This window comes from Pediculus humanus, genomic scaffold (genome assembly GCF_000006295.1).
Source record: "Pediculus humanus corporis 1103172107402 genomic scaffold, whole genome shotgun sequence".
Lineage (NCBI taxonomy): Eukaryota > Metazoa > Arthropoda > Insecta > Psocodea > Pediculidae > Pediculus > Pediculus humanus.
In genome coordinates, this window is record NW_002987027.1 from 50833 (window position 1) to 75245 (window position 24413).

General features: G+C 28.2%; 3 protein-coding genes across 3 annotated transcripts; 1 reads left to right on the top strand and 2 right to left on the bottom strand.

Moving 5' to 3' along the window:
• Positions 1-56: 56 nt before the first annotated feature.
• On the top strand, positions 57-8058 carry Phum_PHUM051580 (protein outspread, putative; the record flags this gene model as incomplete). The annotated part of the gene is made up of 17 exons (XM_002423304.1): positions 57-186; positions 667-743; positions 871-936; positions 1124-1139; positions 1254-1405; positions 1528-1728; positions 1827-2414; positions 2501-2803; positions 3278-3434; positions 3885-4365; positions 4537-5152; positions 6131-6248; positions 6272-6300; positions 6653-6973; positions 7113-7364; positions 7456-7727; positions 7827-8058. The coding sequence occupies 17 exons, from the start codon at positions 57-59 to the stop codon at positions 8056-8058; spliced, it is 4011 nt and encodes a 1336-aa protein (XP_002423349.1).
• Positions 8059-10337: 2279 nt separating this feature from the next.
• Positions 10338-16587, bottom strand: Phum_PHUM051590 (Rho-associated protein kinase, putative; the record flags this gene model as incomplete). Its single annotated transcript, XM_002423305.1, has 15 exons — positions 10338-10484; positions 10585-10790; positions 10871-11087; positions 11191-11489; positions 11620-11674; positions 11789-11904; positions 12160-12264; positions 12347-12518; positions 12614-12749; positions 12827-13155; positions 13256-13338; positions 13463-13519; positions 14426-14573; positions 16129-16272; positions 16435-16587. 15 exons carry the CDS (start codon positions 16585-16587, stop codon positions 10338-10340), a joined length of 2367 nt encoding a protein of 788 aa, XP_002423350.1.
• A 3642-nt stretch (positions 16588-20229) lies between these two features.
• Positions 20230-24050, bottom strand: Phum_PHUM051600 (Filamin-C, putative; the record flags this gene model as incomplete). The annotated part of the gene is made up of 12 exons (XM_002423306.1): positions 20230-20414; positions 20504-20710; positions 20794-21009; positions 21090-21315; positions 21406-21599; positions 21676-21915; positions 22003-22276; positions 22352-22524; positions 22623-22823; positions 22906-23070; positions 23172-23474; positions 23921-24050. 12 exons carry the CDS (start codon positions 24048-24050, stop codon positions 20230-20232), a joined length of 2514 nt encoding a protein of 837 aa, XP_002423351.1.
• Between the last annotated feature and the right edge of the window lie 363 nt (positions 24051-24413).

The window sequence follows — 24413 nt, forward strand, 5'->3', positions numbered from 1 at the left end:
TTGCCTGATTCGTTATTTATTCAGGACACAATTCTCTGCATTCCTTGGAGGCAAAAATGTCTTCAAGTTCGGGAAGAGCAGAATGTAGAAAATTTACCCCAAATATATTTAATAAAACAAAATGTACGAGTTGTTTTCGTCAAAAAGAAGAACACTCTGCTGAGGCTTTAGAATCCAACAGAGTAAGTGTACTTTAAAATTTTTTTTTATGTACTCAAATTTATGTAGGTGTCAAATACTTATTCATTTAAAAAACTTTTTTAATATAATTATTATAACATAAATTTATTTATATTTAAAAGTTTATTGCATTTGCTAAAAGTGTCAATGTTTATATTTATCGATTTCAATTTTTTAAATTTTAATTAAAACAATGTTGAATAAATGAATATTAAATTGTACATCTTTAATTTTTTGAACAATAATAAAAAGCTGAAAAAATGATTAATATATAGTTATAAAGCGATTTGACAAAAAATTTAAAATTTAAATTCACAATTTTTTATGTTGAAAATAAACGTTATTATGTAGGACATGTAATAATCCAATTTATTTAGCATTTTCATACATTTAGTGTCATTTAAGTTTTGGTGATGGCTTTTGAGAAATTACTTTTCAAAAAAATCATTTTAATGTATAATTTATTTTATATTTGTTTTCAGGCAGCTAGAAAAATATCAAAATGTGGATATTTATTTGTCGCTCCAGGATGGGATTTTAGCATCCCTATCAATAGAACCAAGGTACTACAATATTCATTATTTTACACTGTTAAAGTGATTCTTATTTTTTAAAATTTTGTTTGTATTATGTAGATATTTTTTAAGTATATAATGTAACATATTTACAAAAAACTTTTATTATTTCCAGAGATGGCAAAGGCGTTGGTTTGTTCTATACGATGATGGGGAACTAAATTATTCTTTGGATGAACATGTAAGTTTTATACTCAAAATTAATGAAACTTATCTTTATAAGTAATGTACAACAAAATTAAAATAATTTTCATAAGTACACAGTAAAACCTTTTAACTGTTAACCATCATTTCATCTTGACATCTTGTTTTAAACTCGTTAGCTCTTATATAAATTCAAATTTTGTTTATTGGATTTATTTAATAAGCCAGATTCAGATTTTAGTAAATTTTGTTAATACAATTTAGTTTTGTGTAAGGGAAAATATTTATCCTAAACAGTATTAGTTTTTATTATTTTTATGATTTTTAATTTTTAGCCTGATACTATTCCTCAAGCTAGTATTGATATGAACAAAGTAATGGAAGTAAGCGATGCAGAAGAAATAACAGGGAATTTGTATAGTATAGCAATTACAGCTTCAGATGGAATACATTTTGTTAAGGGAACGACCAGAGAGGAAGCAAGGTGGTGGAAAGATGTTTTAAGCGTTTTTCTTCGCAGCAAGGTAATAATAATAATAATAATAATAATAATGAATATATAGAGTCGCAGTTATTAAAGATGGAAAAAAAATGTTTATTAAAAATTAATGTTTTAAAAAACTTTCAGGGAAGGCATAAACGAAACGCTACTTTTCCCGTTAGTCAACCTTCATCAATTTTACAGCAGGCATCATTAAATTGTAGAAGTTCAACGGAAAACAGGCCTAGATTTAATAGCGTTCGTACCGATTCAGACGTCGTCCTACATTCTAATTCATCAAAATGGTTGAATGTGGAAAGTGATATATACCCAACGAGAGATGTACAGGTTGGTCGAATTAAATATTAGTTATAAAATTTTTTCTAATATATATTTCGAGAAAGATTTTTTACATCTTTAAATTATTACTTATATTCTTTTAATAGGTCAAAGTCGAACAATCGGAATCCAATAATAATAACAAAACCGATTCGGAACAAACGCCGACAATAATCGCGGATGATAAAAAATCTTACAGTAATCGGCATCCGGTTAGTTCGTTTTCGCCTCCGACTCGCGACAAAGTAAATTCCGATGAAAGAACTAAAACTAGAAAATCGTTGAACAGAGAAAAAAGAAGTCTCAAGTTAGACAAAGAAATGTTTGCCGTTGAAAAAAGTGAAGAAAATTTCGGGGATGAATTTCCGTCCACAAAAAAAAATAAAAACTCGGATCAAAGCATTACGAAAATACTCAGGGAAGGAAGTTCGGATAAAAATGATGAAACGAGACGATTATTATTGGAAAGTGAAAAATCAAAAAGAAAAGAAAAATTAAAAGACATCGCGGACAGTTTGACCAAACCCAGATTACGAAGGAATATTACGAACGAATACATGTCTTTGGAATGTAAAACGAAAAATCAGATAAAGCCTACAAGAGACGGAGAATGTAGTGAAGATGAAAGAGAATCTTCTGGAACTCCGATTTCACCTATGGAAAAAAATGAATTGAACCCAGTTCGAGAAAAAGCAGTGAGTTAATTGATTTAAAATAGTGTAAGTGTGTGTGCACACGAAAATAATTTAATTTCTTATAAAATTTCGTATTTTCTTTAAAGGTACGAGGAGATCCTGATGGATGTAATTTGGATGTCTCTTTGTGCGACTACCCTCCCGATTCGGAACTTCGCGTTGATCTTCCCGCTGAAGAATTATTAAACATCAAAAAAGGTTGGCTCTTAAAACAAGGATCGGGAAAAGAATGGACAAAACATTGGTTTGTTTTAAGAGGAGTTGCTCTTATGTATTATCGCGATCCGACAGCAGAAGATAAAGGAATTCTGGATGGCGTTATGGATTTGAGTTCGATCAAAAGCGTGTCAGAGATTCAGGTTCAAAGAAATTACGGATTTCAAACTGTGGTTAGTCTTTTTATACTGGGAGCATTTAAAGCTGTTTAACAAAACGTCTTTAAAAAAATGGTTTATTAATAATATTATTAAATTAGAAAATATTAGAGTTGGCAGTTTATTTTGCGTTTTAAATCTAACCTTATAGCGTTTAATTAAAAATTATAAGAGTTATTTGAAGTTTTATTTGTTTTTTGCGTCAAATCTCAATTTATTTTGAATCAAATTTAATTGGTATTATGATATGCAATTTAATATCTTAATTGGGTGTAAGCATGAAATTAGTTTCAATTTTGAAATTCGGTACTTGCTTGTTTGTTTAAAAACATTTTAATATTATACTTTTTCAACTATAATATAACTTTTATTTTGCCAGATCTGATTCAATAAAAAAACATTTTTTTCTGATAGAGATAGAAATGAAAATTTAAAAAAAAAAATTTACTATTTTCATATTAAATTTTAATTTTTTTTTTTGTTTTTAAGGCCTGGGACGATAAAAAATACGTTTTGTCAGCGGCCACAGCGGGCATCAGAAGCAATTGGATCGCTGCATTAGTTAAAGCTGCGGGTTTGGTTAAAAATTTTGAAAAAGGTTCTTTAAAAATAAATGAAAAATTAGAACGGGATTTAGATAAACCTCGTATTTCGTTAAATAATTCACAGTATTTCGATTCCAATCATTCCACTAGTCATAATACGTACTTAGATTCAGGTAATTTAAAAATTTTGAATTATTTGTTTTTATTCATTAAACCATTTTATATTTATAGTTTTTGTGTAAGGTATTGATTGATTGTAATTTTAAAATTTAAATTTCCAGGTTCTCAAAGAACTGGAAATAAGCAATTTTCCGATGGCCAATGTGTTTCATCATTTGAAAATCCCAGTCATTTATCTGTCACCATTTCGCCCTCCTCAAGTTGTAAATACGTAGAAAAGCTTCTAAGGCAGCCTTCAAATGGTCACTTTAATGATAAAAACGAAGTTAAACGTTCAATTAGTTCGCAGTCGTTACTCTCCGAGTTGTACAAGACTCAGACTGAAGGAGAACGTGTAAATAAAAATTTAAAGGATAAAGAAGATTGGAAAGCTAGTCCGACGCCTCTTCCACCTTCACCTCCTCTCAATAGAACACCCATATCCAAAGTAAAAGAGAGAGCTAAAACCCAAACCACAAGATCTCGCGTGTATAATAAACGTTCAAAATCTAGCCCTCCGACTTCCCGAAAAGCCCACACTTTACATAGAAGTTGTGAAACTAGCCATGAAGAAAAGAGAGAAGAACCAATCAAGCGATCGGCAATATTAGATAAAGTCGATAGACACGTGAAGGAAATAGATGAGCTCAAAGGGCAGTTAAGTTTGGCTTTGTGTGAAAAAACAACGGCTGAAAAAGAATTATCACGTTTGAGACAAAGAAAAACGGATGCCAATCAGCAAGTCGAAGAGTTACTTAGGAATTTAAAAATAGCCGAGAACGAATTGAAATTAAAAAGTCAAGAATTGGAAAATTTTGAAAAACTTAAACAACGATATAGTGCTCTTTTGAAAGAACATGAAGGAATGTTAAAGTCTTGGAGAGAAAGTGCCATTAACGACGGTTGGAGAGAAATGTATCAACAGTTAAAAGAAGAGTATGCCAGCGACAAAGAATCGTGGGAAATAAAACTGGAGGACGTTACTTCTATGCTCAGGGTAGCTAGTGAAAGATGTGAAATGCTTACCGAAGAACTCACTCTTAGCGAAGAAAATGTTCAAGTATTAAAATCTGAATTGACTAATCTTAGTGAAAGGCTAATGCGTGGGTTGGAGGAAAATGAAGGTCTTTATGGGAGAATGAGAGAACTGGAAGGAAGATGTCTTTCCTCTTCCAGAGAAAGAGGTCGCAGTGTGGATTCATTGAGTGATCTTACAAATGTAGATTTAGATATTAATTTAGAAACTCTAAATAAGGAGAGAATAATTGAAGAATACGAAGAATTAAAAGGAAGATTTGAAAAAGCCGTACAAGAAATAAGAGCCATGAAAAAAGAATTGAGAGAATCGCATGCCAATTATGACGATTTGGAATTGACCGTTATAAATCTTAGACAAGATGCTAAAAGAAAGGAAGAAAATGGGAAAGCGCAAGCAGAACTTATGGCATCCCGAATAGAGGATTTGACACTAAAGCTTTCTGCATCGGAAAAACAATCTCGCGTGTTAAAACAAAAAATAGCCAAATCAGATTCAAGAGAAAAAAGAAGGTCTCTTTCCCTCAAAGGTAAAGAATCTTTTTATATCGGAAAGGAAACCGAAGAAAAATTAGCAGAATTAGAAGCTAAATTAGAAGCTTTAGAATCGGGAAAGCAGACTTCGGTGGTTGTTAAACCTCCGACGGCACCTTTCGAAAAGAAAGTTCGAGAAGAAAAAGAAGTAACGCGTTGTAGGAGAAAATCTCTTGAAAGTTCTCCTTGTTCAGAACCAATGAAAATTCTCGTCAGGATGTTTTCATTAGAAAGGAAAATAATTAAAGCCGAGGCCGAGTGTTTAAACGAAGATTGTAAGAATGCACAGCCGGATTCAAATCAAGCAATGGAATCAAGTGAGGGAATTTTGAAAATTAAAAGAAAACTTCAAGAATGTAAATCCATCATCGGTTCTCTTAAAAGGAAAAATCAAATAACGACATTAGAAGATTTTTCCTCATTGGAAAAATGCATAATTGAAACGGAACAACTTTTAACAAAATATAAATTTTTGTCATCGCCTTTGGCAAAAGAAAATCCACTCAAATTCGCAGGCTCTGAAGATCACATAATTCATTCCCTGGAAAGTATTTTAAAATCTAAAATATCAGAATTATCCGAAAGGAAACAAACACTCATCGAACGAAACGAATTCAACGAAGAAGCAAAGCTGTCGCTGACGGCAGAAAAACTTGCTTACGAATCCGTTTTGATAAGAAAAATAAGAGAAGTTCTCAACGAATGCAATTTCGTTGGCAATCAATGGAAGCAATCCATAGATTATACGGAAATTCAAGAAATCAAAGCTCTTATGACATTAATCGTTAATAAAATCGAAGGAGAAAATATTACGCTGACCGGAAACGCGTTGGACGGATTATCTAAAATAATTTCAAAAACTCTTTATTTGGAAGGAGAAGTCGCGGATTACAATTCAAAAGTGGTTAAAATATTATTGGAAAAAAATGATTTTAAAATAGATTATAAAACGTTATTGGAACATCAGAAGACGGTTCAAGATTTGGTGAATGCGTACAAAAAAAAGAAATTGGAAGAAATTGCGCTCTCTCTTGCTTACGACACGTTTTATCAATCGACAGAAATGGAGGAAAGTAAAAAACAAGAATTTAAAGCAGATAAAAGGTTGCAAAAGGCATGGTCTCTCGCGCAGGAATCGTTGAATAAAGAATTGGCACAAGTGGAATTATCGCAGCTCGCTTTGAGGTGTTTGCTCATGTACAAGAACGAGTTGGCCAAAGAACAAGAGGGAAGATTGACGTTCATAGCGGAGAAATACCGAAGAAAAGAAAAATATTTGGAGAAAATAGAAGATTCGCTGAGAAATGCCGTGGATTGTAACGTGTCCGAAATCTACAAATTATACGAGAAAATATTTAAAAAACTCCGCGAAGAAGAAAAAGAAATACAAATTAACGATGGTTTGAAAGAAGAAAGTAAAAAGTACAAAAAAGCGATGGAAGATTTTTTCAGCGTTGCTTTTCAAATGACGATAGTCGATGTCAAAGTTTTGTTTCTAACGGAAGAATTGGAAGAAACCAAAGATAAAAACGACCAGACAGGTTTTTGCAGAGCAGGACCCATAAATTACAATCACAATCACGTGTTAGAGGAATTAGATTTCGAAACGAGGTTTATTTATTTATATCAGAAATTCAGTGCGGAGTGTTTGAAATCCGTTGAAGGATCAAAATTTTGTTTAAATAATTCTGCGGCCGTGTTAAAAAATTTAAAACATTCCGTTGAGAAAATAAAAAATCTTCGGGAAATGTTACAATTGCCGGAATCATCCACATCACTCCCAAGTTTGTCACATTCGAATTCGAACAACATTCTCGATCATTCCGCATTCATTTCCAATCAACTCGAAGATTTCACGAAAGGAAAACATTTATGTAGGCAATGTTGTCTCCTCAAGGAAGCTTTAAGAAATGTCGAGAATCATTACGATGAAGAAATAAGAATTTTAAAACTTTGTCATCAAAAAGAAATGAAGGTATTTTCGTTTGGGTTTCCCTTTCCTATTATTATTATTATGTCTCGACTCATTGGTGATTTTTTTTTTTTTTTAGGATCTTATGGGAGAATTAGAATATCAGAAAAATTCACTCGTTTGCCAACACGAAATCGAACAAGCTCAACTCGTTGAAAAGACAAAATGTTTGGAAAAAAGATTGGAAACTCTCGACGTGGAATATTCTCAGCAGATTAACGGATTACGAATGGCTTATCATAAAACGATATCAACCGATTTAGATGGAAAAGATGAAAGTTCAGTTGATTCGATACGACTCAGATATCAAGCTGAAATAGAACAACTTCGGGTGAGAGAAACAGAAAAAGTTTTTTTTTTTTTTTTATTAAACTCCTTATGAAAGAGACTAGGGAATAAGAGTAATTTTTTTTTGTTTTCAGACTCTTTGCGAAAAGGGATTAAGTGCCGTAGATAATTCTCACAGAAGAATCATAACAGAACTTGAAGAAAAACACAGGCAAGAATTGGCGGCGGCGGCCGCGGAAAAAGAACAAGCTTTAGCAGAAGAAACTCAAGCGACTTTGGCAGCTCTTGACGCTATGAGAAAAGCTCACGAAACGGAAGTTCAAAAAGAAATTGCTAAATTCAAATCGGAGTTTTTGAAAAAAATGCAAAGCAATCATGACATTGGAGCACTTCATAAAGAACACGAGTGAGGAACTTATACGACAACACGGAGAAAATGTTTTTTTTTAAATTATATTTTATTATTATTATTATTATTTTTGTTTGTTCGTTTGTTTGTTTGCAGGGCGGAAATGGAAGAAATAAAAAAAGAAATTTTATCCTTATCGGAAAAATATTCCGTCAAATGCGTAGAATCGGCTTCGCTCGAAGAGCAATTGAGCAACATGAGCAAACAATTAAATCAAGCTCACGAGCACATAATGCAATTGGATGCGAGAAATAAACAACTTCGCTCCTACATAGTTTCCAGGAGGTCGGAGCCTGGAGAAGACAGTTTGAATGAATTGAAAGAGTGAAAATGCCGTTGTGAGTTTCTTTTCCTTTTTTTTTTTTTAACGATCCCCGTTCGTACAAATTCAAAAAATTTTTTTTTTTTTTTTAAATTAAAATTTTAGATTACGACAAAGGAAAAATGACGAAATCGATAAAGAGGATAAAATAAACACACGCGCACACACACACACACACGCAATTGAAAGAAGGTTATTAAAATCGGTTGATTTCCATATTAAATTTGGTTTTATCAAAGGACACGAATAAAGGATTAAAAAGGGATTAATAATTGTTTTTTTAGCTTTAATTAGTGAAATGAGAAGGGATTAAGGGTTATATGACTCGCGGTCGAAGTTATGTTTTATACAACGGAAAAAAGTTTTTTTTTTTTTATATATATATTAATGTTAATTGTATCGAACGGAAACTTTAGCTTTACTCCAATTCAGATTTTATGTATGATTATTACATATGCACGCGCACGCGGATACCATAATACCTGGAAAACATTTTCATAAATACAGTTTTCATCATTAAAGCAATTTTTACGAAAAGAAATATTTAGATTAATTTATTAAATATAAAACAATAATAATAATAATAATAATAATAATGTATTTTACATTTTTTTTTGTATTAAAAATAATCATAATAATAATAATTATTATGTTCAAAATCAGTATTCATTAAAAATAATAATAATAATAATTTAATTATTTGATCACTAACGGGTTTTAATTTTTTTTTATATAGTAAACTCTAGGAAAAATATTATTAATTGAAATTGCTCAAATTATTATTTTTCCATAATTCATTTTAATAATAATAATAATAATAATAAAGTCGGTTATTATTTATCATACCTCAATTTTACTGTTTTATGTACATAAAAAAATATTTTTTTTTATTAACGGTAAAATAATGTGGGCCGGTAGAGAAAAAAAAAAAAAACATAAATAATGTAATTTAATTCATTAATTATTATTATTATTATCATTAATTAATGGCAGCATTTTTTATTATCATTATCATTATTAATATTGTTATTAAAAAAATTTTTTTTTATTATTATTATTATTATTATTATTATTAATCATTTGTTTTTTGTTTTGTGAATATAAATGTGAAACGTACTCATTGTTTAATTGTTTGTTGTATATTTAAAATAAATTTAAAAAAAATATATTTTATATATATATATATATATATATATTTTATTTTTTAATTTAAATTATTATTGGTAAGGAAATTAATTATAAATTTATTTTAACGATAATAATAATAATGAACTGATTCTAAATATATTATGGATATTTAGCATTTGGAAGGTTTTTACCTTATTTCGCACAAAACGAAAAAATTTTTCTCTTTTTTTTTTTGTTGTTGTTGTAAATAAATTAATATGTATAATTAATTGTTTAATTATATTTTTTTATAAATAATAATTTTTTATTAAAATAATAATAAAAAAAAATTTTTTTTTTTTAACTTGATATTATTATTATTATTATCATCTTTTCTCGAATCGTAAATTCCTCTTTTTATTTATTTATTAAAAATTTCAGTCTTTTTAATAATTTTTATTTATTATTATTATTATTATTATTATTAAATTTCGTTATAAACGATAATTTTATAAGATAAAAAAATTTAAATATGTCCCTTAATTAATTAATTAATTAATTAATAAAATAAATTTTTTTTTCTGTTTTAACAAAAAGAAATCAAAAAAAAAAAAAAAAAAAAAAAAAACTTTCACTTAAACTCATTACAAATTATATAGAAAAAAATTTTTTCCCCTCCCTCTCCCTCCCCTCCCTACTTTTTTTTTCGCAAATACACTTTCCCCCACTTTTTTTTTTTTTTTCCACATTTTAATAACTACAAACAACAAAACAAAATTAATATAATACCACAATGTCTTATTTAATAAACGTTTATTTATTTATTTATTTATTTTTTTTTTTTTTACTTAAATGAAAAATACACATCGACGAATAAATAAATACTTTTTTTTAAACATAAAAAAAAAAAAAAAAAAAATTAGACAAGCAACATTCCGGGATTACAATAGTAGTAATAGTAGTAAAGTAGTAACAGTAATAGTAGTAGTATCAGTAATAATAATAATAATAATAATATTAAACGTAAAGTAATTTTCATAAAAATACAAGGTAAACGATGTATGCGGCCATGGCAGTCGCACAAAATAACATAATTGTTCTTAAATGCATCTGAAACGAAAAATCATCATTATCATCATCATTATCATTATTACCGGTAGCAAAAAAAAAAAAATCAATCATGTTTTACATACAGCCAATCCTACTGACGGCACGTCACACTCCGATAAACATTTGTTTATTTTTTTTTGCAAAGATTGATTTTCCCTACTTAATTTTTGTTCGCGAAGCAGAAGACAAACCAAATCTTCGGCCAGCAAATTAATCTGAAATAAACAAGGCGATCGATTGAGTATTCAAATGAAAACTGACTGCGATTTATCGATTCATCGATTCATCGATCGATCGATCGATTTATCGACTTACTAAATTTTTCATTTCGTTTATTTCGTATTCGGGCTCCCCCTTCAATTTGTTCGTGAGAACGTTTTGAATTTTTTGAATTTTCTCCCAGAATCCTAAAGTGTTCAAATTCGTATCCTTCGTTTTCCTATCGTAAAGATATTCAATTTGTTTAATTAAATTTATTTCCGATATATTTTTAACATCCAAATTTTCACTATTTAATTCTCCTGTAAATACATTTAAAAAATTAATTAAAAAATAACCGACGACGATGGCAAAAAAAAAACTTCGGGCATGAGGAAATCACCTAAATTTTCCGATTTGTTTTCCCTACCCTCCTCCTCCTCCATCTCAAATTTTTTACTCGATTTTATTAAATTTTCCGACGTTTTTATATTGTTTTTATCTTCCGTTTCCTTTTCCTCTTGATTCGTTACGTTTTTCATACCTTTGGCATCTATTTCCGTGTTTGTTGATGACGTAATCAATAACAATGGCATGGTTTGAGTTTCTTTCGGTTCGAACTGTTTGACAGAAAATTGAAAAAAATACTTTTTTCCCTTTTTTCCTTTTTGTAAACTCTCTCTCTCTCTCTCTCTCTCTCTCTCTCTCTCTCGATTTTCTCACCTTTTTGCTTACGTTTTTTTCCACGACCATTTTTTTATTTTCCCGTTCCTCATCATCATCACCACCATCTTGTTCCTGTACCTTTTCCACCGCGTTCCCTTCTAATTTGATTAATTTTTCTTTGTATTCGTTACCGGTTTCCTCGATCGACTTTATGTGATTTCTTAAAAGCGCACTTAATTTATAATAATTCGATATGAATTCGACGCATCTTTTTATCGTTGATACCAATTCGGATTTGAGTGTCGAGTATTGTCCCTCCAATTCGCGCTGCTTAAACCTGGCTTTGTTTAACAAACCTGACACAAAAAAAAAAAAAAAATCATTCTTGACATAAATCGCCGATTTAAAAACCTTTTTTAAAAATTAATATTAAATAACCTTCGTTTTCTTCCAATTCGACTTCGAGTTCCGTTATTTTTTCATTACTCATGGAAGGTAAATTAAGAGGTTTGTACAAATCTCCATCGAATTCATTATCAGTCTGGAAAATTTAAACAGACAAAATCCAAATTACAAATTAATCAGGTGATAATAAGTGACTTAAAAGGCTCCATTTAAAATTATTATTATTATTATTATTAACCTTTTTAATAACTTCTGCTGGAATTTTAGCAGCGTTAAGCTCTAAACTCAATGCGTGACTTCTCACGCATAACTTTTCTAATTTTTTTTTAGATTTTTCTACATCCGTTAGCGTGACTTCGAGCTGCTCTGAAAATGTTAAGAAAAAAAAAATTTGTTTAATGATTCACAATTAAATATTTCATTTAAATCGAAGCCATTTTTTTTTTTTTTTTTTTTTTTCCAATACCTGAACATTTAGAAATTTGCTCTAATCCGGCTCCTATTGAATCCATGATGCCGTCGAATTTTTCTAAAAATTATTTTATCAAACAAAAAAAAATTACAATTTTAAATCAAAAGTTTAAAAAAAAAAAGGGAAAAAAGGGTAAAACCTGAACGTACTCGTCAGCCATTCGGTTTTATTATCATCATTATTAAAATCTTTCTCTTCTATTTTTTCAAATTCTTCGTAAATTTTGCTTCTTTCCAAAACTATTTCTTGATTTTCTGTAAAAAAAAAAAAATTAAATGAAATGTGATTAATCCCTTTCGACGTGGCATTAACGAATAACGATTAAGTGTTGCCAACCTTTATCTTTTTTATTTCCTTCTTTTTCTTCTTCTTCCGTTATTAATTTACTACTACTTCCGTCTAAATTTGTTATTTCTGATAAATTTTGACTTTTAAAATCTTTTTCATTATCTCTCTCTTCTAATTTGAGCATCCATGCTTCCAATTTTTGCGTTACGTCTTTTTGAGCCTGGAAACATAATAAAAAAAAAAAAAAAATTTTCCAGATCATTCTATCACGTTTGTTACGGGTTTGTTATTGTTTTTTTTTGTATTTTTACTCACGTTGTAATGAACTTTAAGAATGTCTATTGTTTGACAATATTCTGTGCATTTGGCTCCCATTTCTTGGAGTTGTAATTGTGTTAGTGATGCTTGCTCTCTAAGTGCAATAACTTCAAGTTCTAAATTAGATGCGACTCTGCAATTAAAATTTTCAAATTTTAAATTTAAATTTAAACAAAAACATTACGTTATGTCGACATTTTATAATTTCACCTTTGAGCTTCTAGTAATTTCTGTTCGCTTTCCAACAATTTCCGATGTTGTTTTTCCTGTATTTCCCTCGCGACGCTTTGAACTTTTTCAATGTCTACCAACAATTGTTGTACTTCTTCTTCTACCTTTTCCGACGTTTTATTCGATGCTCCCGACATTATTTTACTCATGACTTTCGTTTGCTTTTCTAAATTTGCTATTTTCGACAACAATCGGGTTTCTTCGAATTTACTCGTTAGAGTTTCTTGACAAGCCATTTCTAATTTTCCTATTATGAGTTGTAATTCTTCCAATTTATCATGTAACCTTCCCTCTCTCTGTTGAGCTTCCTAATTTAACAAACAACAGCCAACAAACAAACAAACAAAAATAAATTACATTTCACTACTCCCCTTAGCAGTGCAATTAGTATGATTCCAAATAACTCACGTAAATAATAAATTCGAGTTTACAAATTTTTTCCTGATTCGGAGTCATTTGAATTGATGACATTGGATTTGGAGTATTGAAACCTTGACTGAAAAAATAATAATAATAATATTTATACGTTTTTATTATCAATTCAATACTCAAATATTATAATATTTCACCTAATCATCTATAATATATATTTATAAAAAATTTACCTCGATTTACTTTCTTTTCCATTTGGATGAACGAGTCGAACGGTCGCCACAATACATCCGTGAGTTACTATATACGCACACGCACACACACGAAAAAAAGAAAAAAAAAATTATCAATTATCAGGTGATTATAACATATTCGTTAAATAAAAATCGTACAAAATTTCTCATATCTATCCATAATAATAATAATAATAATATAAATTATTTAAATGACATCAAAAGACAATCAATCATTTAAGGTGTGTGTGTGTGTGTGTGTTGACTTTTTTTTTGTAAACATTTTCAAAAAAAAAAAAAAAATGATTGATAAAAATTATAAACAACATAAAAATTAATTTGTAATTATTAAAAATTTAAAAAAAAAAAAAAATTTTTTTAATGCATAAGTGATAGAAAAAATTAAAAGCTAAGAATAATAACACCTGTGCCTATGCCTCCTCATGTTACACTGTCTTAAAGGTTTTAGAAGAAAATTATTACCAAAAAAAAAAAAAAAAGGTTCGGAAAATAGGAAAATGATTTGAGGAATTTTACCCGTATTATCAACATTGAAAATTATTTTAAGAAGTTGGATAGATAAGAAACAGAAACTAAAAAAAAATTAGTTAAGGTACGTACGTACCTAGGTGATACAAAAGCAAAAATAAACTACTACTGAGATAAGTGTGGTATAGTTCTCTAAAAGAAAATTTAGTTTTTACTAATTGAAAAATAACCCAAAAGTTATTAGTTATAATGCTCCCGTTACCACAAAATCAAAGCATAGAAAAATAAAATAATGATAATAGAATGGATGAGGGATGATGCTAATAAATAATAAAATTTGACTAAAGAAGGAGGGAGGGAGGGAGGGGACCCAGCGTTTTTTTTTTTTCTATTACCCAACGTAGTAAAGACGAGTGCAACATTTTTGTGCATTTATTAATACCTATGTGATTACTTTCATCAGAATTGTCTGATTCTTCATTACCCTTCCGTTGATTTTCTAATACGTCGACGCCAAATTGTACAATGTCTCGACTGAAAAACTCCCTCGGCAAACTCGTTTCTCCTCCCTTACTCAGCCTTTGATTGTTTACAAATGTTCCATTTGAACTTTTCGTGTCTTGTATCATAAACTAAAAATTCAAAAATTATAAACTTTTTTATGTTATACATTTTACACAACAACAAAAAACAAATTATTATTATTATTATTATTGCGACGAGATTAATTTAGTCATTGACAATTATTATTATTAACAATGACGATGATAAAATAATTTTTTTTTTTTTTTTTTTTAGGATATCCGCCTCGTTTCAAATATCTAACTTTTATAAATAAATAAATAAAAATATTGAAAGCAAAATGAAAAACAAAAAAGGAAAAGTCAAAAGAAAAAACGAATAAGGAAATAACAAATATTTAATTTTATTTTATTTTAAAATTATAAAACGGTGAAATAAATTTAAAATTAATTATTATTATTATTATTATTTATTTAAAAAAAAAAAATTTATTAACGTCATTCATAATTATTTCTATATGGGGAACCAAAATAAATTTAAATACATTTTTTATTTATTTATTTTTATTTAACCGAGGTCGTAAAAAAAAAAATTTAAATTTAAATTTAAATTTACCTAAATATCTAAAAATATCACAATTGCGGGAATCAAAATACGATTAAAATAAAAAAAAAAATTATTTCGTGGGTGTGTAAGAGTGTGCGTGTGCGTGTGCGTGAGTGAAAACTAAACACAAATATATTTAAAACAATATTTATATTATTATATATATAAGATAATTTATTTTATTTTTACCGATGTCGTCTGCCTTTTCTTTTCTTTTTTTTTTTTAAACAAAATACAAACAAACGACCTTAATTTTTTCCCGCCCCCCCCCCCCCTATTTCCTTTTTCCGGAATAATTTTTTATTTTATATATTTTTCCTCAAATAAATAATAAAATAAACTTTCTTTTAGCGATCAATAATAAGAACGAAAGTATTTGGAAAATTTAAAAAAAATTTTTCGGGTCAAACTACTAAATTTCTAGAAAATTCCTACGAAAAAAATTTTTTCCCACGAATTAAACTTTCCATAAAATATTTTTTAATTAATTAATTAATTAATTAATTAATTATACGTTTTTTTTTTGCATTGTTTTTAACGGTTCGATGGAGGGGAGGTAGGGGAAGGGAGGGGGATGGAGAGAGAGAAAAACAGATTCGAAACATTTTTTTTTTTTTTTTTGAATGTCTTTGATGAGGGGAGTAAAATAGAAAAAAAAAAAAAAAAAAGATTTTTTGATCGGTTGAGAAAAATAAAAACAAACAAACAAACAAACAAACAGAAAAAAATACGAAAAACGTTTGCGTGAGCCAAACCGAAGAATAAATATAGATTTAATTTTAGAATTAAGAAAGAGAAAAAAAAAAGATTTCTAAATTCTAGAAAATTCTACACAGCTTGTTGTAATGACTGTAATTATTTAAAATTCAAAATTTTTTTTTTTCTTTTTTTTTTTTTTTTTTTTTTTGTTTTTGCTCTATATTAACACTTATAATTATCTTTTATTTTAATAATTTATTATTATTATCATCATCATCATCATCATTAAAACTACTTATTAACGAGAAGAATAGACAAGTCTTTTCTTAATTAGTTACAGTAACAGGAAAGAAAACTTACCTTTCCAGAATCGTATTCGTACCAGATGATGGCATGATTTCTTGATAGTACCTTACAATCGAATATTCCATTGTAGTTACTGGGCCTTGCTCTAGCTACGGATCTACCAATTTTAGCAGGAGTATTCAATATTAAAGTTCTCGGCTAGAAAAAAAGAAAAAAAAAAAAATAGCAAAATGACATTTTGACAAGGATGGATCATGTTGTTGTTGTTGTTGTAAAAAATCTGGATAGAAAGTTTTCAATACATTTTGTTTTCATCATTTAAATAATCGTTACAAGTTGCATGCGTTGAAATAATAATACCTGAAATGGATGGGAATTTTTCCGGCTTATAAGGATGGCTTTAGGTTGACCAGGTCCGGAAGACTTAACATCGTTGCCTGATCCCTCGGATGTATTCATTCCGACGCTGTCCTTGTCAGGCTCGACGCCAAAGTTATTTTTCAAGGTTACCATTGGTTCAAATAAATTTTCTGATGATTTTATTGCATAATTTTTTTTTACGTCATATCACAATCGAGAATATCACTACTACTACTACTACTACAACAGTTTAATTCTCAAATTAATCATCCTTAAACTTCTTTCAATTAAAATTATTAACTTCTTTCAATTTTTTTTTTTTTTGTTATACGTAGAATATCAATGCATTTCTCTAATTTAGCCTTCAATTTATTCCGTGTAAAAGGCCAATAAAAAATTCCTCTTAAAGCCTAGAAAAAAAGAAAAAAGAAAAGAAATAAGTCACTTTGAATTTTTTTTTTTTACTACTACTACTACTACTACTACAAATCACATTAGAATGTTAGAAAAAAAAAAATTTTATTTAGTCAAACATAAAATTTTAAAACTTGTCGAACACAAGTCGACAAAAAAAAAAAAAAAAAAAAAAAAATTAATTGGTTCAATTTAAAAACCCTGACCTTAATTTTGTAAATGTTAAAATGTTTTAATTAAATTCTAGGTAATAAAATGACATATTGTATCTTGTAATTGTCTTCTGTTTCTTTTAATAAACTTATATAAATTGTTTAAACAATTTTAAATACAAATTTAAAATAATAATTATAAATGTTTTATTATTATTATTATTATTCCGTTTCGTAATGTATTCGTAATAAAATTTATCTCCAATAAAATACAAAGTCAGTTATTTTTTAAAATAAAAACGTGTGAAATTGTATTTGTTGTAATTAAATGTTGATTTACATTTGGGAATAAACAATTTTTTTAAAATTAATCTCCTGCCAATTAAAAAAAAAAAAAAATGGGATTAGAAAGATGTGATTCGAAAGTATTTTTCGTGTTGCTACAAAAAAAATCAAAATACCTTTTGATCTTAAATATTTTCCTTAATACCATATTAATTTTACATCAAACAAAATTACATTTTATGCTAAAAAACATTATTTGACATCATAATTAAGGGAATTAAATATTTTTATCAAATTATATTAATGAATTCGATTAAACAATCATCCGACTTGATTTTAATTTGTTTAGCAAAATTTAGATCTAAAAATAAAACTCTAAATTAAATTTAAAATAACTTCATTTAATATAAAATTTAATTTTATTCAATTGCTTAATTAAATTAAATAAGTAATAATTTTTTTTTATAAATAAAAAATAAAAGAAATAAAAGTCGATATCGATGGAAAAAATTAATGTTTTATTTAATAAAAATTTTTTACAATTTGATATAATTTTAGGTAAATAAAGTACATATTTTATTTTTTTATGATTAAATTCACATATATTAAAAGTATTGGAATGAATATTTAAAAGAATAGTGAAGTTTTTCAAATTTGAATAAAACTGACTAAAGGTATGATAAAGTGTACAAGGTATGTTTATACATATATATTATTACAATATATATAATTATTAACGCACACTCCCATTTCGTCAAAAAATAGCCTACCTTAATAAAATTTCCTTAAATCAATTCTACATTTTACATATCTTAAAACGATACAGACGTTAATTAAAATCAAGGTAAAATATTTCTAAAATATTTATGTCCTAAAAAAAAAAATTCGTTTTATCACTATACAATATTTAATATTAATCACTTATAACTAAAAATCATATACGGCTAAATTATATTTAACTAATAAATAATTAATTAATTTAAAATAAATACGGAAAAACAAATTGAAATTAAATAGAAAACTTTAATTATTTTAAAAATTACAATGGGATATATATTATGAATGTTGACTAAAAAATAAAACTTTTAATGGCGAATGAACAGAAGTTCTCATATTAACGACAGCAAAACTTGTTTTGCTTCAATAAATCATATGTTACGATTTATTTACAAGTTGTTTGCTTCCTGTAAGTGTAGTTATGACTGATTAATGTTAAAAATTTTTTGTAAATTAACAAATATATATAATTAAAACTAATTTCGTGGGCACAATGAGTTCTTATGTATATGAATTAAAATTATTTTGAAAACTTTGGTTGTTTTATTTTGCTGTTACTAAATTATTTTAAAAAGAATTTTTTATATGAGAATTTTATTTTACTTACTAGACAACTTCAATACTTACACACATATACTAAATTTTTATATCTAAAAATAGTTTTAAATTCATTTTATATAAAATGTAAATGTATTTTTAAAAAAACGCACTTATATGCATATATACCCAGCTTCTAATAAATGTTTTATAAATGTCAAATACCCAAAAATTTTATTTGTATCCCTTTATAAACCAGAATAGTATTATTATTATTTAGTTTTAATTTAATTTCTTTATCAACTTCTTATCAATATAGGTTTGCGACTTTCCATAAAAGTTTCGATTAATCAAAAGCATTTAGCTTAGCAAAGGGCATGAACTTGAATTTTTTCAATTTGATTTCATTGTTATTTGTCTCTCTACTATGTTGATATTTAATAAAACAAAAAATGGTGCCTTCAAAAGATTTTCTTGAATAAATGACTTGTTATTTAGTTAATTAAAGTAAAAAAAAAAAAAAATTAACAGGTATTTTAAGTGAATCAAAAACATTAAAATGTTCAACTAATTTACTGTAAGACAATAAATTCTGTATTTTAAAATTAAACACAATATGCCATTGTTTGTTTAAATAAGTTTTTTTTTTTTGTTTTCGAATAAAGTTGTAAAATAAAATTTCTTAGATGGATTTATCATAAAAAAATTTATTTTTTTACCTCCTTTACCATTTATTCAAAATAGATATATATATATATATATATATATATATACATACATACATACATTTTTAACAATTAAAACAAAATTGTATTTTTTTTTTAAAAATAAAAATCAATAAAATTTTGATAATTAAAACATAAAAAAAAAAAAACAATTTATTTGACCTGTTTTGAAATTTTTGTAGGATGCCGCAATTTAAATTTAATAGTACTATAAATAATAAAATGCTAATTCATTTTCATTTTACATAAATTATTTAATATAAATATAAATATATAGTGTTGTATATTTTTTGAAACAATTTTATATAAAATTATAAAAATTTCTCTCGACAACAAAATTTAAATTGATAAATAACCGACTACTAAATTAATATCGAGAGAAAAAAAAAAAAAAAAAAAAAAGAAATTTTGGCCACCTCAAAGTTTTTAAAAATTTATTTAAAAATTAAACTATTATAATTTTGGCACAATTTATTACAAATTTGGCACAAGGTTCATGACTTACTTATTAAATAAGTAAGCCTTATTTAAAATGTGTTGTCATCTTGTTTCGAAATTAAATTTTTTTTTTTTGTTTCGTTTTAAATCTCTTTGATGATTATTATCCCTAATGATCTTAATTTCTGACTACCTGTTTATATTTGATGTTAAACATAATTCAAACTACAAGGAATGTGTTACATAATTATTAAAATAATTTAATAAGAAATGTGTAATCAAATCTATTGTAGTTGAAAATTTTTTTTTTTTAAATTTCAAAAATTTAAATATCCTTCAATGTTAAAACAAACGTTTTTAAATAAATAAACGGCATCTTTTTTTTTTTTTTTTTTTTTTAAATAAAATTATTATAAATTCTGTTTTTTTTGTTTAAAAATTGTTTTTAAAAAATTTCAAGACAGAATTCAAACATCCACTTTAAATGGTGAACCTCTAATATGATCGTCTCCCCATTTGACGATGACAAGGTAGTCTCCTCTTTCTTTGACTAAATATCCAACTTGATAATTGTTACGTCCCGTATGTTTTATAAAAACTTCTTCGCAAGGTCCTTTTGGTCCATAAACTCCTACGTACAATATGTTATTACCTTTAAGAAAAAATAAATAAAATTAAATAGGGAAAATAATTTAAATAAGGGTAAAAAAAAAAAAAATTTTTTTTGTCAAATGTAGTTACCGGCATCTCCACAGTTGACGGTAAAATTATTTTGTTTTCCTAAATATGCTTTCTTAAGACCCATACCCTTGCTGGTTACTTTTGAAGCATCAGATTTAAATTTCGGCATTGTTGGACCTTGTTGTCCTTTGCTTTTAGCGACTTTATGAACTGTTTCAACGACGACAGATGAAGTTTCCTGTGGACCTCGCTCAGCCAAATCTTCACCTGTAGAAAAAGTACCCGGTCGGTTAATTTTTCACTTCTAATATTTTATCATTATTATTATTATTATTAATTTTTTGTCGTACCTGTGCAGCTAACTTTAAAAGGAGAACCTACGATATGATAGCCATTATACTTAATGCTGACAAAGTAGTCTCCGTGCATCAAAGGCGTGTAACGAACTTTGTAACCTTCTTCAGCTTCGGTACAATCCATCGAAACTTTTGACGGACCGTCAATTTGAACGGCTAAAGTTCCGGCACCGGCGTTGCAAGTGTCTATTATAAAATCTGTTTTTGTTCCTGTAGGAAAAAAAAAAAAAAGAAAGAAATTATAATAAGGTCTTCCGTTTTGTACATAAAAAAAAAAAATCTCAAATAACCTGTTTTAATTTTCGTAAGGCCATTTCCGGTAGCTCTGACGGCAGCAGGATCAGCATCTTCCTTTCCTACTTTTATGCGGAATGGAGATCCTGGAATATGAACTCCGTTAAATTTACAATGAATGTTGTGAATTCCGTTTTCTCTCGGCATGAATCTGACTGAATAGGTATCCGAATCAATCGACTGAATGAAACAATCATCTTCGATTCCACTCGGAGAAATTATCTGTTGAAATATATTTTTTTTTTTTAATTAATTAAAATTTTATTTTAAATCACGCACAAACGTGTAAACCACGTGTAACCGAGTTTTTACCTTGCAATCCAGTTCTCCTTTAGCTCCGTTTTTCCGTACGAGAAAGTTCGATGGGTGATTTGCCCTGACTCCGGATTCCGGGAATTGAGCAACTTCCAGTTTATGAGCGTCTCCCATCGCAGGTGATATGTATACTTTATAAGGAGAGTCCGGGATGTGTTGATCGTTAAATTTGATACCGACTCTATATTCCCCTAAAAAAAAAAAAAAAAGTTTTTTTTTATAACTCGTGAACGAATCGATGAAAAAAAACTTTGAGACAAAGGTCACCTGGAGTTCCAACTTTGTAACTGACATAACAAGATCCATCTTTTCTATCCTTGAAATCTATTTCCGCTTTGCTCGGTCCTTCGACTGAAATAGCCAAAGATCCAGCACCAGCTTCCCGAGTCCAAACATTAAATTCACAGGCCTCTCCTTGTTCTCCGCGTTCTAATCCAGGTCCTCCAGCGTGAACTCTGTGCGCACCTCCGTCTTTTAACGGACCGACGGTAAATTGGAAAGGAGATCCTAAAAAAAAAAAAAAAACATATTTAATCGTTTAAAATTATAAATTAAGCCAAAAAGGTTTAAGGTAGTAAGTCGATAAGTACTTACCAGGTATATGAATGTCTTTGTATTTAACACAAACAGTATGAACTCCCAATTCTTTCGGAACAAAATGAACAGCATATAGGCCATCTTCTACTTCATTGATTTCAGCGTCTTCCGTCACACCGCCGGGAGATGTAACACTTGAAGATAAATCAAAAGCTGTTATTCCAGGCATTTTAAATGTCAACTTGCATTTGCTTCCTACTTCCGTGATTGGAACAGCTTCCCTTTGCCTTTGAATTTTTTCTCTAACTCTGTTAGATCCTTCTCCAGATACCTAAAAAGTTACCGTTAGGTCACATTATGTAAATTCAAATAAAATTATTGTTATTATGTAAACTCGATCAGTCACCTTTACGGTGAAAGGAGACCCGTCGACATGATGGTCAGCGAATTTAAGGTTTACGATGTAATAACCAGGTTCTGTCGGTTTGTAAGCAATTTTCAAAGTTCCATCTTCGTTATCCTTGCAAGAAATTTCTGCTTTGCTTGGACCTTCAATTGATAACGACAAACCACCGTAACCTAGAATTTAGAAAAAAAAAAAAAAAAACAAAATTAATTTCAGTTTTTTTTTTGTTTAAAATAACTAATTATTTAAATAATTAAAAATTTAAACTCGCCAGCATTTTTAGTATCGACGGTAAAAACATTATCTTTGTGAGTGACTCCCTCCTTAAGAGAACCGGTCACTTTGACTTTTTTAGCATCTCCAACTTCTTTGGCACCAACGCTAATTTTAAATGGTGAATTTGTTATATGATTTCCCATTCTCTTAACAGAGACTTGATGTTCTCCAACTTCTCTGGGCGTGAACGATATTCCTGAAATTTTCAAATTAAAATGTGAAATATTATCACTGAAAAATACAAAATATCCAAACATTATTAAATATATATTTTTTACCGAGCGTTCCATTGGGCATTTTTTTCAAAAAACAAGGTTCTTCCAAACCGCTCGGAGCTTGAATAGAAGCGTTGAGAGTACGAAGCTCAGAATCTGTGCATTTTCCAGGAATTGAAAATTCACTGCAAGATCCGACGGATATTTGATTACGTTTTCTTCCCTCGCCTGGAATTATTATTTATAAAATAATACGAAAGTGAATACATAGTTCTAAATATGGAAAACTTCCCCAAATGGATTAAATTATAATCTTTTTTTTTCCAAACCTGTAATTTTAGCACTGTAGGGACTTCCTTTGATGTGCTTGTCTCCAAATTTAACGGATATTTTATATTCTCCCGGTGCGGTGGGTAAATACGACACGGATACGGTATCATCTTTATTATCGTGACACGAAATTTCCGCTTTACTGGGTCCTTCAACGGACATAGCCAATCCTCCGGCTCCTGCACCTTTCGTGTAAATTGTAAAGTTGGATGGTTCTCCGCAGACTCCATGAGATAATCCAGGACCGTAAGCGGTTACGTATCCGCTAGCGATAGAATCGACGTGAAATTTAAACGGAGATCCTAATTCGATAAAAAACAATAACTCAATAAATTTATTTATTTATTTTTTTTAAGATTCACACCTCATGGAATCACATTTCCACACTTATTCCATGAACTGGAATTTTAAGATTAAGAACTATATCAATGTTTAAAAAAAAAAATCCCAATTTAAATAAAATTTTTTTTCGGGTGTTTTAACGTCAATCATTATTACATGTGGCACACATTCAGTGCTAATTAGACGTGACTTTATTTTGGTTATAATGTTACAAAGGAAAGCTTTGGCAAAAGCTCAACCTCTAAAAATCTCAAGCTTGTTAATCAATTTAAAATAAATTTTTTTTTTTTTTCTGAATTAAATAAAATAATATTAATTTTCATTTTGGTCACTAACTAAACCAAATCTTATTCATTGATTCGATTTTAAAAATGGATACATTTTAAATTTGTTTTTTTTTTTTTACCTTGAACGTGTTCGCCATTGTACTTAATATGAAGTTCATGAAGACCTTCTTCTTTTGGTCCGTAATTAATGCTGACGGTTCCATCACGATTGTCTTCAATCACGGGTTTGTCTACTTTTCCGCTTGGCATTTTTACTTCAGCTAAAAAAAAAAAAAAAAAAATTTTTAATAACGCAACTAATGATCAGCCATAATAAAATTTCTATCATTATCCTAACTATACTTAATATTAATTTAATTTAAATTTTTTTTTTTTTTTTAAATTAAGTTAAAAATGATTTAAATGAAATATATTTAAATTAGATAAATCATCGAGTTTGGATTTGTTCAGTGAATGATTGACACTCCATCATTCATCTTGTCATTTTTAAAAATAAAATTATTCAGTTTAGTCAACACGATTGGAAAACTCGACGACATTTTCAAAACAAAAAATAAATAAATAAATAAAACAATCGGATTTTAAAAAATCAATTTGCAATTCAAATTCACC